This window comes from Rhineura floridana, chromosome 7, assembly GCF_030035675.1.
Source record: "Rhineura floridana isolate rRhiFlo1 chromosome 7, rRhiFlo1.hap2, whole genome shotgun sequence".
Taxonomy (NCBI): domain Eukaryota; kingdom Metazoa; phylum Chordata; class Lepidosauria; order Squamata; family Rhineuridae; genus Rhineura; species Rhineura floridana.
This window is the reverse complement of record NC_084486.1, coordinates 90,965,934-90,984,126: the sequence shown is the minus strand read 5'-3', so window position 1 is coordinate 90,984,126 and position 18,193 is coordinate 90,965,934. Positions and strand designations below refer to the sequence as shown.

Sequence of the window (18,193 nt, the reverse complement as noted above, 5' to 3'; positions counted from 1 at the left end):
GGCATGTGTGCTGATGCATGTGGTGAAGCGACTGGGTTATTTAAGTGCACAACAGCTGCACACACATGTAGGGGTGATGCCGGCTGGAAGAGCGGAGCTCCTGCTCCACAATCTGCATCACCGTCCAGTCACAGCCCGCAACTCGATGCTGGCAGGGATTGCGCAGTGGGAGTTCTACCCTCCCAGCCTTAGGGGACCTCAGCTAGCCACAAGCCCTCAGCAAATGCCTGACCTGGTCACTCATTGGCGCCTGGCCTGGTTCCGGGGGTAGTGGGAGAAAGGGTGCATGTGATGGTGTTTTAGCTTTTAATGATGTATGTATGTGTCCTGCATGGTAAGGTGAAATGCAAATGAGTATGCCTAAGAATGTGTGTCTGGTACAGCCAACACTAGTGGTTAGGATCAGGAATTGCCATGCTTAAGTGTCCTCCTAAAACTCATCAGTTCTGCCCAAATACTGTTACTTAGCATGGAGCCAAAAAGGGAAACTTGGCAACGGAAGTTCTTTACTTTGCAGCATAATGATTATGAAAAACTGCCTGAATGGGCTAAAACCTCTATCTTCTTCTAACATTCTAGGTATGTGGGGAAGGAGGAAGGGGTGACACAGAGATATAGGAGAAGGGGGTGGGAAAAACCCTTCCTACCTTCCAAAAGGTGACAAAGTTCAAAAGGCTACAAATTCCTAGGCAAAATGAGTGCCTGGCCTACTTAGAGAGTATGAATTCCTTCATTTAGGAACAACAGGCTTTGTCTTAACCCAGCAGCAAAGCAGCTCTCAGAGATTAGCGTGGGGAAGTCTATGTACACAGCAGTCTTTAAAAAGTTTGTGTTTTTCTTTTTTGCTGTAGGGCTTTCTGAGTCAGTTATGCAGGCCCCAATATGTGTCAACTGCAAGCAAGTTTTGCTTAGTTCCAACTTGAAACAGCCAAGACAAGTTGTGGATTGTGAAAATTATGTTACTGCAGAAGAGGCAGTGAATCCTGATGATAGCATCCCATCTACATCATCAAGCAGTTTGGCAGCAGCAGGAGAAAAACGTTTAGACACTCAATTCAGTAATTCAAGTAATATGTCTAACAATGAGAAAGGGCAGTCAAATGGTGAGTGTAAGAGAAACAGAAAGTAGTATTCAAGCCAGGAATAACCTCTGTAATCTTAGAAGGCTGCATAATCTTAGAAGGGGGCATGGAGGTGACTATCATGAAAGGGCCCTGCACTTCTGAATTTGCTACTCACTACTAGCTCCAAAGAAAGGCCTAAAATAAATTAATCAAGATTAATTTAGAAAAGATTACACATAATTACAATATCAGAGCCTGTAAAGTTTTAAAAGATCATCCATAAATAGGATGCCATTTTATCTGCCCGCTGAAAGATCTAAAAGTGCACACTTCACAGGTGTCATTATAAACTTCCCTTGAATATACCCAGTTCTCCCATTGTATCCATCTCCCACTGGAAGCAACTCTTCAACCTTGCCCTTGTCTGAATCCTACAATCTTTGAATTAATATTCCTGCTCAGTCTTTAAGTCAGTCGGTTAATTGCCCTTACATATTTGTTGTCCTGCCCCTTTCTCAGCCTTCGCACAGCTATAGCAACCATTCATCTCCCACTTTTATTTGGGCAATGTAGGCTCTTCAGACTTAGTCATCACACAACACTGCAGTCTAGGCAAGGAGCAAGGTGTGCTGGAAGGCAACTTCCTTCTGACAACAACATCATGCTGTTGAGGTTGCACTGGAGAAACTCTGCTGAGGGCAAGAATAGTTATTTATGAACATCAACAAGACTAGAGGCAGGGAAATGGAACCCTCTCTGAAAACTGCCACCTATTTCATAACATTTCATGAAAACTCAGATATGTTTATGCCTCAAAACCCAGGGGTGGTACAGCACAAGACAATGCAGCACCTGCATCATCATTCATCATTGGCAATCACTCGTGGCCGAGTAAGATTGTCTTCCAAGATAAGGTCTTTAAGTGACTGTGGAGGCCAATTCTGGATCCACACAGCCTCCCACAGTGAGGACACAGGTTTCCAGATGGAAGATGGTCATAATGAGGATTTGCTTGACATGCCTTCCGCTTATCTTGTTTGTCCCTTTCGCCCAGTACTCGTGCTTCTTCAAAGTCCATAGCACCTATGATAATGGCCAAACTCCAGTTGGGACAATCATGGGCCAAGGCTTTCCAGTTCTGTATGCTCATGTTACATTTTTTTAGATTAGCTTTGAGAACATCTTTAAACCTTGTTTGCTGTCCACCGATGTTCCGTTTTCCATCCTTAAGTTGGGAGTAAAGTAGCTGCTTTGGAAGACGGTGATCAGGCATTCGAACAACATGGCCGGTCCAGCGAAGTTGATGTTGGAGGATCATTGTTTCAACACTGGTAGTCTTTGCTTCTTCCAATACACTAACATTAGTCTGCTTATCTTCCCAAGTAATTTGCAGAATTTTCCAGAGGCAGCGTTGGTGGAATCTTTCAAGAAGTTGGGAGTGGCATTTATAGATGGTCCCTGTTTCACAGGAGTACAGTAAAGTCGGTAGTACAATGGCTTTGTAAATAAGCATTTTTGTCTCCCTATGAATATCCCGATCCTCGAACACTCTATGCTTCATTCGGGAGAATGCGGCACTCGCAGAGCTCAGACGATGTTGAATTTGACTCACAGGGTTCATTGGAACACGTAAGCCCTCTCACCACTGCAAGGTGATGATCCTGCGAGGGGGCAGCATCTGCACTGCTACCGAGACAAGTAAATCCCACAGCAGTACTTATCCTGATCTGTTTGGGATCAACAGAGCTGACCTGCAACCAAAGTACCATGCAGATAGCACAGGTAGACTGTTCATTGAGTATGACTGCTGATGTCAACAGCATAATCAGATATGCATAGCTTAAGAGTTTTATAATACAGAGTCATTTTCATTAATACATTGAAGCTAGTGTAGTTTTGGGAGTAAAAGCCTCCATGTATGAATTAGCCAGCCAAGATTAGCAAAAAAGAAGAAAAAAGGAGAGCCTTTAATGTGTGTGGACATTGTCTGTTGCAGACTGCATGGCAGTGATTTTATTTAGAAATGACAGGCATTTTAAATGTTTCTACAACAGGCAGTTGTCCCAAAGTAATGATCTTTTTTACCAAAATGGAAATGGACTGCCTTCAAGTTGATTCCAACTTATGGCAACCCTATGAATAGGGTTTTCATTGTAAGCGGTATTCAGAGGTGGTTTACCATAGAGGCAGTGACTGGCCCAAGGTCACCCAGTGAGCTTCATGACTGTGTGGGGATTCGAACCCTGGTCTCACACGTCGTAGTCCAACACTCTATCCACTACGCCACAAAGCTGCACATTTTTGTAAGAAAATTGCTCATACATCATGACAATTTTAATTGCTCCTAAAGGTATTGTCCAACTGTGGATTTTGGATATTTTCTTCATGTTACTAGCTCAATTTACCACAAACATGGAAATAAGGATTAGGTAGATGTCATTAGAAATCACCCACATGCACACACTGTCCCACCTCAGCATGCCACCATTATTGATTCTCCTGGAGCCTGCTGTATTTCAAATACACAGCTGCTCAGGAAACCCTCATGACAACTCAGCTGGGGAGCTGATGCAACAAGAGAGGAAGCTCAACAACCAGAAATTATTTTGATCTCTGGTACATTTATGAACATTCTGACAAAACAATTATTTCTGTCTCTTGTAAAAGCGGAATTAAAATCTAGCATAAAGGTATGGTGAATTTAAAAACCATGTTCATGTTATATTTAATTCCTTAAAGATAAGATGCTCTTGGGGTGGGGAAAACCACACCTATTCACCTTGATACAAACTGCATTTAATCACCATTGTGCTAAATATTTGGACTCATTTGCACAATCAAGAATTCAGAAGGGGCTGTTCTTAACACCACCTTTCAATACAGATAAGTAAATGGGGGTGGGAAAGATGTTTCACCTGGACAAACACTCACTCGCTATCTCAGTTGGTTCATAGAACTTTGTACTTCAATACTGCTGTATACCTGCTGTGATGGGTGTGATGAAAGAGAAGCAAGTCAAGAGTTCAGGATTTTGACAGAGGTAGCAGACTCTTAACCAAGTCTCTGATTCACCTTGAATGTGTATAAACAAATCTAAGATTGAAGTGAGTTCTGTGGTTATCATTTAAAGATGTCCCTAGCGACAACTTGGAATAAACTATAATGTCTAGTGTTTAACTATAGTTTTTTGTTTAGCAATCATGATATTCCAAATGTCCTAAAAGTAGGTACTCTGCCTCCTGTGCTTTTTTGTTCCATCTTTTTGATCTTTGCCTCTTGGGTTCACTTCCCTTTCTTTCCTGTCATTGTAGAGCACAGTATATTTTTTCTGTTCTATTCAATGCTTATTTCCTCTCCAAATGTTTATTTTCTAATTCCTTAGAGTGCCTTAATTTCCCAGTACTTTATCCTCTCTCACTGTTTTTCAAACTTCATTCATTCAGGAAACCACATAGATTTGTCTGCCAAGAAATTCCTGCACATGATTAAAGATGCTGGGTTCTGGTCTAGGGAGCACTCTCGATTTGCCTGAGATACCAGCCAGAATCGTTGGACCTAACTGATGCCCCGTGCAGTCTACAGCGTGTTCAAACTCCTCTCAGAGAGTGGAGCAGTTTGAAAACCACTACTCAACACTTTCCTTTTTATTGGCTGTTCTTCCCCTTCCTCTTCCAAAATTTCTCAGTAAAACAGTTTGTCTTCTATTGCATCCATTTCTCTTTAATTTCCTTACATCCATTGCATTACTTGCTCACGCACTAAAAGCAGACATTTTCATGGAGGCCCTAAATGACATCAACATTTTAGTGCATTGATTAAAATGGGAAATGAAATTTAAGATGTTGAACCTACAATCCAGTGCAATTCAGACTACAGGTTATTTGCTCAGAACAAAATAAAAGGCTTCTGGTTTTCCTACCAGGTCATTTTCTGATTTTGGCAGTTTGCAGGTATGAGAACATTCCCAACTTCCATTGGCTCCTGAAAAAAATAACTATCTCTTATTCACCAAATATCGCTGTCCCAGCACCCTAGTAAATACGTTTATTGTTTATCCTCAGAGTATCACATGTTCAGCTCTCCCAAATTAATAAATAAAATAATTCTGTGTCATTTTAACTAAATAGTGAAAATACCACTTTCTGTTGCTGAACTTGGAACTTGTAAATCTTTTAAGCAGCATCGCAGGCATTGAAGTTATCCTGCAAGAAGTTTAGGAAGAAAATAGCTACGTTCAAACCTGCACAACTTGTGACTCAAATTCATCCTATCAGCCATTTATGTCAGCCCATGAGAGAGCTCTTTTTGCTACTTTCGTAATATTGCAAAACTGAAGAATTTGTCCAGAAAAGGCTTATTGTGGTCAACTGCAGGTTTCCAACCCTTGCAATAAAATGACAAAGTTTAAATCTTAAAGCATTTCTAGAAATTACAATCTAGGAGTCCAGAGACAAAGTGGGGCAGGGCTTCTGTACCTTTAATGAAGAGGAGGGAAATCTGCCAGTTACAGCTTTATGTTAAAAATGCCCTTTTCTGTTCAGCTATCAAAGTACAGGTGCCTTGTGCTCTTTTGCCTCTGCTCTCCCGGAATGGTCAGACTGATTCTATCTTACATCTTCATTATCCTTCATGGACACTTTGGTGCAATGGCTTGTAATGACAGCACTTGCAATCCAGTGAGCCCTTGCAACTACGCAGAAAGAGCTGCATCTGGACACTAGATTTTTTTATAAAATTAAAAGTTTCCCTATACAGCATTGCAAGCTGCTTTTTAAATTTGTTAGAACAGCCTTCCCCAACCTGGCGCCCTGCAGATCTTTTGGATTATGTACTGCTATTTGGCAAAAAACATTAGAAACCTTATTACACAGGAGGATCTTCTAGGTGATCATAGGTATCAATGTGTTTGTTTTATCTATGCTGCATATGATCATATGACAAAGGGGATAAGGGTATTGTTCCTTTTAACAATTTAAAGAACACTGAAGTTCCATGGGGGCAGCTTCTCCCGTATCACAGAGAGAGGAAATATTGTGCTTGCCGAAGTTTGCCCTTTTAGAGATCTTAAAGGAAGGGTAAAGCCTACTCCTCTTGCAGTCTGATCATACTATATATGATGAATATATGATGAAAAGAAAAAATAACTTGGAAATCTATTCACAATGTAGTAAACTTATTTTAGGTGCAGAAAACTTATTCTAGGTGGAGTGGTTTGTTCCAAATGTCAACTGAAGTTCAACAAAGATTTATCAAGACTATTTATCTACAACTCCCACCTTATTAGCCAGCCCAGCATCACCAAGCAGGTAAAAGTTTCCACGATTGTTTTCCTGTTATTAACAGGTCCAAACAATAGCGGAGCCAAAGAAACCTCTTGAAACAAAGAGTGGAAGTTGAAACACAGTAGTGTCAGCCTGTCCAGTCTGCCTTCCTTCCTGTTTCACAGGAAACATCCAATAATAGACCATTAATCTAAAACAGCTATCCAAATAACCTACCCAAATATCCCAGCTGCCCTGTCTTGCCCATCATTCCATAGTGACCCTGTGCCACTCAGACGATCTTGCCGACGTTGATAAAGCTTGGAAGATGCTAGCCCCCGAAGTCTCACGCCAGCCATGGAACTCATTACCTCTGGGAAGAAAGCTGTATGAGGATAACTGAAGAGCAATTCACCAATAACAATGAAGTTTCAAGGAAGCCGCTTCTTCAGATAACCGTTTTTCTCAGAAATACTATTTAGCACAAGCAAAGTCCAGTCTTCTTATTCAACACCTTCTGCTTTGTAACTATTCAACATCTTCCTTCAAGTTTGGAGTTAGTGTGATTTGTTCAGAGTAATTTGAACAAGAACTGAATTTAAAAATCTTATTCTTTAGATAACTTAATTCATTCACTAAAATGACAAAAATCAATAAAACTGAATAGCTGGAAAAATACCACATTTCTTTACTAATAGATTTTAGGCTGTTTGGTATAGAATATTGCAGCCTTCTTGCAGAAATAGACTCCTTTGTATCAGTCTTCAATCAGTTCTATCATAGTTCTACATTACCTAGTGATCTTTATCTTACTTGGGCAGACAAGTGCTGGAAAACAGCAGCCTGGCTTTGAAACTCACTCCAAATGCCACATACTGTCAGAATATCAACAAGCTGAGAAAAGAAGCATACTTTACATTCCATTCCCCACTATGTTCACTCTGAGATGCAAAAGGCTTACGGACTCAAGCTGTTCTTTTACACAACTTATACCACGCCCACTTTAGAGAGAGGATCACATTACACAAGCTGGAGTCATGACTAATGTTTATATTGTTTGGATGATTCAATGTTTTTTCATCTTCTGTTTTTTAAAAATCATTAAAAACCTTTCAATACATAAAATCATATGTGCTTATGGTTATTATAGCTGGTTGTATAAAAATCTAAGACACTTTAATTACACACACAAGCTTGAGAAAGAAAAAGTAGCCAAATCCAAGTATGCCAGAAAAACAGTTCTTTATTAAACTAAGAAACACAATAAAGTAGCAGATGATAACAGAGCTTTCCCAATATAGTCACCTGTACTATAGGTCAGAAATAACAATTCCAAAATCCATTTGTTTCACTTTATAAACCATGTAATGTACAAATAAGTTTTATTTTTTCTATATTCTGCTTGCTTTTTAACATATTGAAAACATAGGTCTGGGGTTTTTTAACACTACTGGAAGCAATAGCTCTCCTAATAATTGTTCAGAACAATGGTTCTAAATGTTTCAACAGAGGTACCTTTGGTTTTGCACATGTCAGTTCCACTCAGAGATCTGGAGATGAAAAGTATCTTAGGCTGCAATCTAACGCATGTCTACTTCATTGGGTTCAATGGGACTTACTCCCAAGTAAGTGTGTACTGGACTGCAGCCTTAGCTTTTTGTGTGTCATCATACTACTGGCTAGTACACGTGGCATATGCCATAGTGCAGATGATAATGCATCCTTAACACCATTAGTCACAGAATCATAAAGCTGGAGAATGCCTGGAAATCCAGAGTGAGAGCATACCCAACAGACGGCTGTCCATCCTTTGCCTAAACCTAGACATTCAGTGAGGGCGAGCCTTCTAGTAATTAGTTTCATTGTCAAGCTGCTCTTACCATCAAGACATTTATCCTAATGTTGAGCTGAAATCTACTCACTAGCAACTTAAGTTCTTTAGGTCTAGTCCTGTCCTCTAGGGCAGCAGAGAACAAGTATTATTTGAAGAGTCCTATCATGTCCCTTCTTGGTCTTCTCTTCTTCATACTAAACATACCCAGTTCCTTCAACCATTCCTCATAGGATATTCTGATCTTCTTCACTGTCCTCTTCTGAACACTTTTCTATTTGTTTATATTCTTCTTAAAGTGTGACATCCAGAACTGGACACAGGACTCCAGACGAAGTCTGACTAGTGCAGAATAAAGTAAAACTATTACTTTCTGTGGCTTGGAAACTATGGCTCTATTTAAGTAGTGTAAAATCACATTCACCTCTTTTGTAGCCACGTCGCATAGCTGACTCATGTTCAACGTGTAATAGACTACAATCCCAAGGTTATTTCCACATGCACTACTGCAAAACCAGGTATCCCCCATCCTTTACCCAGGTATTTTGTTTATTTCTTTAGCCTAAATTTACAACTTTGCATGTGTTCAATTTCATTTTGTTAATTTTGACTCAGTTTTTATTCTATAAATTCTATTCATTTTGAATTTTATTATTGTGCTCTGTAGTATTAGCTATCCCTCCCAGTTTTTATTTATTTTATTTATTATTTGATTTATATCCTGCCCTTCCTCCCAGCAGGAGACCAGGGCAGCAAACAAAAGCACTAAAAACACTTTAAAACATCACAAAGACTTTAAAATATATTAAAACAAAACAACTTTAAAAACATTTTTTTAAAAAGCTTTGAAGGCATCTTAAAAAAAGGTTAAAAAAAGTATTGTTTTTAAAAAAAGGTATAAAAACATATTAAAACGCAATTCCAATACAGAGGCAGACTGGAATAAGGTCTCAACTTAAAAGGCTTGTTGAAAGAGGAAGGTCTTCAGTGTCATCCAAATGTCAGTTTTGTGTCATCCACAAAATCTGATAAGCACTCCTTCCATCTCTTCATCTACAGCTTTGTACTTGTGACATTTCATTCTGGAAAATTACTTGTTTCTTCTACATAGTCCACACCCACAATCTAGATCTATTGTGTATTTTTTTGCCAGAGAAGAGCTCGTTGCAGATTGATGCTGCATTACCCTGTAGTGTTTCCTTTTGAAAACAGGTATAGGTCGTCCTGGCAATAGGGGCTGTATTCACACGTGCCCAATGACATTGTGGGTCGGTGTATACTAAGATTGCAATTATGACTTCTTTCTTTATTCACCTGGGGCATGTGCAGTTTTTCAAATGTGCATCAAGTAACCACATCCACCCTTGTAGACAACAGGATCTAGAGTCAATCTAGATTGAAAACAGTATGTTGAGGATGAGCACGAATGATTCCAGACTGAGAAAAACGAATTTGTGCTACAAATGGGTTAGTGTATATGCAGTCTAAGTCATTGAATAAAACGTTGAAGAGTACTGAGTCCAATGAAGAGCCCTGCAGCACCTCACCTGAAACCTCTCTTCAGTTTGATGAGAAATCATTGATTAGCACTCTCTGAATACAGTTTTCCAGTCAACTGTGAATCACCTGATGGCACTATCTAGCCAACATTTTAGTATTTTGCTAACCAAAATATCACAGGAAACTTTGTCAAATGCTTTGCTGAAATTGAGTTAAATTATGCCCATAGCATTCTCACAACCCACTAAATTACTAATCCTATATATAAAAAAGGTGGGTTTCATCTAGCAGAATATATTTTTGAGAAATCCATGCTCGCTTCTATTAATAACTGCACTGTTATCAAAGTGTTTACAAATGCACATATTCATTTTCCTACATATATATCCTGCCTTTCTTCCATCCTGGAACCCAGGGTGCTATAATTCCCAAGCAGTCTCCCATCCAGGCAATAACCTGGCCTCAGACCTACTTAGTTCAGCCTCATAAAATTGACTTATTCTCCACTATCAAAGTCACAGTAATTAGTCTGTAGCTTTTACAGACTGGAACAGGAGCGTCTTCAATCCTGATACCTCACCTGTTCTCCAAGATTTCTCCCATGAGATACTGAAGTTCTGAGAGAACACCAGCAAGTTCCTCCAGTATTCTATGAAGCAATTTGTCTGGCCTTCAAGACTTGAACTTGTTTCAAGTACGTCCTGACCAACCTTATTCATCTTGAACTTCAGTCCTAAATAGTCTCTCACCAGTTAAGCTACTTATGCGAGGTTGCATACAGTTCCCATTTTTGGAGAAGACACAAGTACAGTTAAGAATCAGTTCATCTGGGGTCCTTAATCTCAGAAGATGTAATCATTTATAATAATTTATAATTATACATATAAATGATGTAAACATTGCAAGTTAAAATAGAGATATAATGATTAGATTCTTAACAGTGAATTATTTAAAACATGACTTTTAAAAATCGTTGAATAAAATTTCAGGAATTCTTTGTTTGTTTATTTAGCTGAAAAATTCAGTTTGCCAACTGTAACTTTTCTTCTTTTCAGTTACTTAACTAAAATTCCACATAAACAAGGAAGTGTGAGAAGGTGAAGTATATGGCCCCTTTTAATTCCTTCTAGTCATAATCTAAATTCCACCTGAGCTATAAGGAGCCAAAAGCACTGGAAAAGGATATTATGTTATGCAACACACTCAGTGGCAATTCTATGCACATTTATGACTGAGTAAGCCTCACTGAACACAGCAGGTCTTACTTCTGAGTAAACATGTATAGGCTAGGCTTATGCTATCACTGTTCCATTGCTTTTACACAGGCTGGGAAAGAAGAAGCTCTGATTCCTGTTGTCCAAGATGTTAGGGATCAGGCACACCATGCAAGAAGCAATACATGTTTTAGGCCCGGTTTTGGCACCGAAACAGCCTTGGTCGCCCTGTATGATGACCTTTGTCGGGAGAGGGACAGGGGGAGTGTGACTCTGTTGATTCTCCTTGATCTCTCAGCGGCGTTTGATACCATCGACCATGGTATCCTTCTGGGGAGACTCGTGGAGTTGGGTGTCAGGGGCACTGCTTGGCAGTGGTTCCGCTCCTACTTCGCGGACCGTCACCAGAAGGTAGTGCTTGGGGAACATCACTCGACACCATGGACTCTCCATTGTGGAGTCCCTCAGGGGTCAGTCTTGTCCCCCATGCTTTTCAACATCTACATGCAGCCGTGGGTGCGGTCATCAGGAGTTTTGGAGTGCGTTGCCATCAGTATGCTGATGACACGCAGCTCTATTTCTCCTTTTCATCTTCTTCAGGTGAGTCTGTTGATGTGCTGAACCGTGGCCTGGCCGCGATAATGGACTGGATGAGAGCTAATAAACTGAGACTCAATCCAGACAAGACCGAGACACTGCTGGTGAACGCCTTCCCTGCTCAGATGGTGGATGTTCACCCTGTTCTGGATGGGGTTACACTCCCCCTGAAAGAACAGGTACGTAGTTTGGGGGTTCTTTTCGATTCTTCCTTGTCTCTCGAGGCCCAAGTGGCCTCGGTGGCACGGAATGCGTTTTACCATCTTCGTCTGGTAGCCCAACTACGCCCCTATCTGGACAGGGACGACCTCGCCTCCGTTGTTCATGCTCTGGTAACTTCAAGATTGGATTACTGTAATGCGCTCTACGTAGGGCTGCCCTTGAAGACAGTTCGGAAGCTTCAGCTGGTGCAGAACGCGGCTGCCAGACTATTGACGAGGACCAGTCGGTCTTTGCATATAACACCTATTCTGGCGCGTCTGCACTGGCTCCCTATTTGCTTCCAGGCGAGATTCAAGGTGCTGGTTTTGACCTATAAAGCCTTACACGGCATGGGACCTCAATACCTTGTGGAACGCCTCTCTCGCTATGAACCTACCCGTTCACTTCGTTCAGAATCTAAGGCCCTCCTCCGGGTACCAACTCATCGGGAAGCCCGGAGGGTGGTTACTAGATCTAGGGCCTTTTCTGTGGTGGCCCCTGAGTTGTGGAACAGCCTCCCCGAAGAGGTACGCCTGGAGCCTACACTTCTATCTTTTCGGCGCCAGGTAAAGACCTTTTTATGCTCCCAGGCATTTTAATCTTTTAATTTTCTTAATCTTTCTACTTTTAATATGTATCCTTCTTAATTTGTGTTGTATTTCGTTTTTGTTGTGCTTTCTGTTGTTTGTTTGTACATGTTTTTGTGATTTTTTCTATGATATATTGTATTTTACCTTGTTTGTTCACCGCCCTGAGAGCTATTCTGCTAAGGGCGGTATATAAATTGAAATAATAAATAAAATAAATAAATAAATACACACATACAAAAAGACAGCTCGTTCATAAAACACAGACCTTCCTGGGACCTAAAGTAGTCTACTTCCTGCCTTCAAGGCATAGATAATAATGGAAACATTTATGTTATGGGCACTTCTGCTAGAGGTTAAAGTGCCATCATACTTATACAGGAATAGCTGTGCTAGTCCCTTGGAAGAAAAACAATCAAAGACACTTGGCATTTTAAAGACTAACAAATTTAGTATGACACAAGCTTTTCTGGACTCATGCCTACTTTTTCAGATGCATGATGTGGAAGCTGGCAGGTATATAAAGAAGAAAATTGTAAGGTGGGAACTGAATAGCAATAGGATGTAAAAATTGCAGTCAGTGATAACTAGTGGTTAAATATATGTTAAATATACACACCTTTAACCTTTTACAGTAGCAGATCGGTGATAATTGTCAAGATGATTATGTTAACACCTGTAGTGGGGAAGGGATCCATTGGCAGGAAGAAATCATAGATAGCAGAGCTATTCTGGCATTTTAAGTTAATTAAACACATAGTGTGATAAAAATCCTTTATCTTGATTTAACTCACAAGTAGACAACACTGAAGTTCTTGATGAATTATTAGTTTCATGCTGTGTTCTTTCTTTGAAGTTCCAATTTTTCAAAAATGGCCATCTCAAGGTGAGTGACAGAGTGTCCTCAGAGGCTGAAATGTTCTCTTACTTGTTTATGGATACCATCATTTCAAATGTCAGATTTGTGCCCATTTATTGTTTTGCATAGAGACTGATCTGTCTGTCCTGTGTAGAATGCAAAAGGGCATTGTTGGCAGATGATGCATAGATCACATTGGAAGATGAGCTACTGAATGAACCCCTCATGTTGTGGGTAACACTATTAGGTCCTGTTATAGTGTTGCTAGAGTGGAGATGGGGGACAGAGTTGGTATCTAGGTCTGCCACAGGGTCTGCTCCTTAAACTTATATTTAGGTTTAAATTATAACACTGTAATTTTTGAATCTCATTGCCATTCATCTCCCACCCTACTAAGATTTCACTTCATGAATGATGAAGTGGGCTTTAGTTCACAAAACCTTATGATGTAATCAATTTGTTAGCGAACGTGCCACAAGGCTCATTGATTGTTCTGTCATCTTTACAATCCTTTTGTACCCAAGCTATCAGCTCTTTTTGTTTTGCCATCACCTTCACTGTTTCACAGCTTCCCCATCCCTAATATAAGCTCCCTGCAGTCCCTCATTCTCACTCTGCAAATGCTCAGAGATACTCCCTTCATTTTGTACTTCACATGCCCAGTTAACAGCTAAATGTCTTGGCTTTCAACATGTTATTTGACCAAACAAATAAAACAAAAATGCCAGTGCCGCATTCCAGAGGGACTAGTCTGTTGTCACAAAAACAACAGTGAGTCTTGGGGCACCTTAAAGAATGTATTGTATGACATAGGAACAGTAGCATAGTGGGAAATTCAGAAGTGCAGGGTCCTTTCATGTTAACACAGCCATGTCCCCCCTTTTTTGCAGCTGGGTTAAGAATTAGATCCTTTTTAAACCTTTTCCCACAAGAACAGAATCCCTAGGAACCAATCAGCATGAAAGGGAAGTGTGTTAGCTGCAGAGAAGAGTCTTCTCAGTGGCTCAATCACCTCCTTTCACTCTGATTGGCTCCAATCAACAGGAAAAGACAAAGAAGCATGTTAGAAGACTCTTCTCAGTGACTAATGTACTCTCATGCTGATTGTCTCATAGAATGCTATATATGTAAGGATCTCACTGCGCCACTGCTCTGAAAAAAAGTAAGGGGTCTAAGACACATACCCTCGACCCTGGACGACTACATTCCCGCATAGGAAATTTTCATGGACAGGAGCGTTATCCTCTGTTGGTGGGTAGCTAATATATCACACTGAACGCCCCCTCTCGCAAAGGACAGCCGTTGCCCTGTCTCCCAAGGTCCGGTCCGAGGGCGCAAGGGATATTACCGGCCAGGAGGGGGCTGACAGCGGGAGGGCTCTCAGAGCTGAGCTTCTCTCTCAGTCTGCCCCTCCTCGCTGTCGGCCCTAGGGACGGGACCCCAAGCATTCTGGCTTCTCAGTTCCTACCTGCCCGTCATGATGGCTTTTGGTCCGCTCTGAGGCGGCGGCGGCGGCCGTTCTCACATACGAGGTTCGAGAGGAGAGAGAGAGAGACCGCCAGCGCTCCAGAGTAACTCGGTCCCCGACTCAGGCAGCGCCCATGCTGTTTGGCTTTCTCTGTCCTCCGCCCTGTGTTGGCCGCGGTGGCGGCTCTCCCCCGCCCCCTCAAGAGCGCGGCCGCCTCCTCTTTTTCCCGCCCCTCGGCCCGGCACATACTTTTCCTAGAAAGGGAATGAAATAATAAATAATGAAATAGCCAAGGCGGGCCAGGCGGTGGGAGCGCGTGGGCTTGGACGGCAGGACAGGAGCTAACGGACTTCGGGGTGTTTTCCGAGAAGCTTCACGGGTGTCTGCTATTTTGAGTAGATATTGGAACTCAAAATAGAAGTGCTGCAGTGGAAGCAGCTCCAAAGGCTACGGACATCCCTAAGGCAGCTCAGTGTATGCTTATGGCCATGTCGGGGCAGTCATTACATGTTTCCCCGCCACTCCCTCCTTGAGTAATGTTTCAGTAGGGTCTTTGCCAGTTTCCGTGCATCAGCATCCTTTCAACAATAACCCACTTAAACCTGTATCTCTTATTCCGGACAAGCTTTGCCCCAATAGAATGCGAGAGTCAGAGCCAAGCACGTGATGACGCACCCTTATTATCTTGGCGACTAACAAAAATGCGGAAGTGTATTACTCCTACGGACAGCGGCCAATCGACTGTCTTTACATCCCGGCTCTTTCCCAAGAGGCCCTTCGCTTCCTCCCCAAGATGGCGGATCTGAACCGGCAATTGCAGGAATATTTAGCTCAATCGAAGGGCGGCGGCGGCACCACCTCGGCGGTCCTGTCAGTGCCACAGAGCCCATCACGAGATGAAACGGAGAAGGCCGGCTCGGGTTGGGGGGTTTGGCTTGGCCGGATGAACCCTTTCCCCGCGACGGAGACATGGCCATGGGCAGCTGAACCAGAGCCGGATCCGTGGTTGCCGACGGGTCTATCTCGCTGGCAGCGACTTGTGGGGAGCGCGCTGTGCCTGCTGGTGGCCGCTCTTTGTTTCGGCCTCGCAACTCTGTATGGGTCGCTCCTGTTGCTCAGGAAGTTTGCGCTGCTCTGGTCCTTGGGCTCGGCTTTTGCGTTAGGCGCCGCAGGCTTCCTGCGGGGCCCAAGTCGTCTCCTGGGCGAGCCGGACCGCCGCGGCCTGGCCATTCTTTACTTAGCTTCAGTGGGTGGCACTCTGTACGCTGCGCTTGGGCTCCGGAGCACCCTGCTCACCACTCTGGGGGCCGTTGTCCAGCTAGTAACCGGGGGAGTTTACTTGTTGTCGTCGGTACCTGGCGGGATTACCGGCCTGCGCTATGTTGGAGGGCTTTTGGGCGGTGTCGTGCGGCGTCGTGTGTCTAAAACTCTGCCGGTGTGAGGGCAGCTATCGAGGTGAACTTGTTCTTGGACTTGGGGAAACAAGATCCGATTTCTGTGGGAAAGAGCCCCGTGCCCTTCTCCAAACCAGCGAGCAATACAGTACATTCACTGAAGTCTCATGGGGAATTTTGCAGTAGAACGTTACTTTACCGATTATCTTTTGGTATGGAGGACAAAGGAGCGCTTGAGTAGCCTTACTGTGATTGGCATGAACAAGCTGGAAAAGATACTTGAATTTAATTGCAAAAAAAAGTTATAAAAGATTTGGCTGAACAAACCACTCAAGCAATTGAACCAATTAAGGGCTCCAAGATGGAAAAGAAACTGGGCAAAGTGTTTTTGGTGCCTCCCCAAAGGCACACTTACTTGACTTTTTTTTGTGTGTAAACAGGCCCACCCAGCAGTGGGTAGCAGCAGTGGCAATTACCCGAGGAAGCACATTAATGCCAGACTTGCTTTGGAATCTAGCTACAAGTTACATTAAGCATGCTTTCATAAAAGTGTTTTCCGTGCTGCCATACCTATTTTGAAGGAGAAGCAGCTGATCCTCCATTTCTTGCCATCTCTGAGTTGCACTGCACAAAGAGGGAGGGTTGACAAGCAGGTAAACATTCCCAGAGGAAGAAGGGACATGATCTGTTGGGGTAGTGGCAAGCATAACTTGCCTGATCCTTGCTGCTGAGTCAATAGCTGAGTGATGATTATGTAGTAGTAGCAAGAATTACACTCTCAATTACCATTGCACTTACCATTGACCACATAAGGCTCAGTTCCCAATTTTGTACTAGAGGAAGACAAGTGAGTGATAGAGAGGATGACATGGTGACTCTTTCTATGATCAACCCTTTATACTGCACTGCCCAGAGAAACGGGGCAAGGGGGCAGGCAGCTGCTTACACATTTTCTCTAGGCAACACCACAGACCCAGTCCTACCTACATGCACATTCTCTTTGGGCAGCAGAGTGGGTGTGCAAGAGAGGTAGACAGGAACAACCTCTGCTTTCTCTTGCATGTCCCCCTCCCAGCAGTAAACCTGAGAGAAGGCATTGTGTGTATGTTTCAGGGGGTTAACCGTCTGGAAGGCTCTGGTCTCCCTTTCTGGCCTGTTACGCATGGTAGCAGGAGAAAAGGTTATTCACTGTTTCCCTGGTCAGCTGCTTTCCCTTCAGAAAAGCTTCTCTAAAAGTGTGCTTAATGTAGCATGTAGTTGGACCCTATGCTCTCTGAGAAGGGCAAATTTTTTTTGGCTCTTCAGAGCCAGAGCAGGGACTAAAATTTCAAGCAGTTGTGACCTTCTTCCATTCAGTCCTAGCATTATAACATTCCAAATTGCCCTGTAACCTCTTGCCTTATTAAAAGCCAGCAGTATAACAAGTGTACCAAATTCTTGCTGACTTCCAGTGTAACACTTCCTATTCAAGCAATGACTGCTATGCCTGATAATATTCAAAACAGTATGACCACATGGCTGCTGCAGTCCACGTCACTCTGATTCTTTGGGAAATCACAGTATCTGTGAAAAAGCTGTGCCTGAATAGAGTATTCTCATTTTTGTTTTAGGAAACTCCTTTGTATCATGGGGTTATCTCTGGAAGTTGAATAACCTCTCTGTCATAACCCATACATAAATGGAAGATTTTTAAAAACACACATATTGCTCTGAACTGCACAGACTCCAGTTCTTTCTATAGCTTAGAAGTATTAATGTGTGGTGTGATGGATGTAGTATCACTTACACCTGATCAATATATCAAAATGGCTACTACCAAAACCACCACAGTGAAGTGCATTCATTTCACTCTACATATGCAATCCATAAACCACTTAAATCTACAGCAGCTGCAAACATTACACTTTCAGTATAAGTTGCAGATAAGTTTGTTAAAACTAACCTTTAAGCAGCTTCTTAATAGTTGCTCTTAGTCTTAGCCTTGCAAAATAGTTGAGGTTATACAGTCAAATATAAAGTAGTAGTTCAAAGTATGTAGCTATCAAGAAAACATTCTTCTGACAACAATTAAAAATGATATGCAAATAGCTACCAGTTCAGAAGTATATTATTGAGAAAGGCTTGCTGTAGTAGGAATGCTAGAGAGCTACTATCATGCACAAATGCTACATCAGTGTGGGGTATGAAGAGTAGTAGTTGGAAGGAGTTCAGTAGCTA

The 18,193-nt window shown here is 42.2% G+C and overlaps 2 protein-coding genes across 4 annotated transcripts in view; one reads left to right on the top strand and one right to left on the bottom strand.

Annotated features, from left to right (window-relative positions):
• LIMS2 (LIM zinc finger domain containing 2) overlaps nt 1–14,987 on the bottom strand; it is a 43,872-nt gene extending 28,885 nt beyond the window's left edge. The window contains exon 1 of one of the 3 annotated variants that reach the window (XM_061636431.1): nt 14,583–14,987. Coding sequence is in view for 2 of the 3 variants with exons in the window: in XM_061636429.1 (XP_061492413.1) it covers nt 6,563–6,693 (131 nt within the window). In the remaining variant the exon portion in view is untranslated. Of the gene's footprint in view, nt 1–6,562; nt 6,699–14,582 lie in introns of those variants that run through there. The other 2 variants (XM_061636430.1, XM_061636429.1) reach the window with 2 other exon arrangements.
• Nucleotides 14,988–15,164: 177 nt separating this feature from the next.
• On the top strand, nt 15,165–17,676 carry SFT2D3 (SFT2 domain containing 3). Its single transcript, XM_061636433.1, has one exon. It carries the CDS (start codon nt 15,376–15,378, stop codon nt 16,021–16,023), a length of 648 nt encoding a protein of 215 aa, XP_061492417.1. The 5' UTR covers nt 15,165–15,375; the 3' UTR covers nt 16,024–17,676.
• Nucleotides 17,677–18,193: the final 517 nt, after the last annotated feature.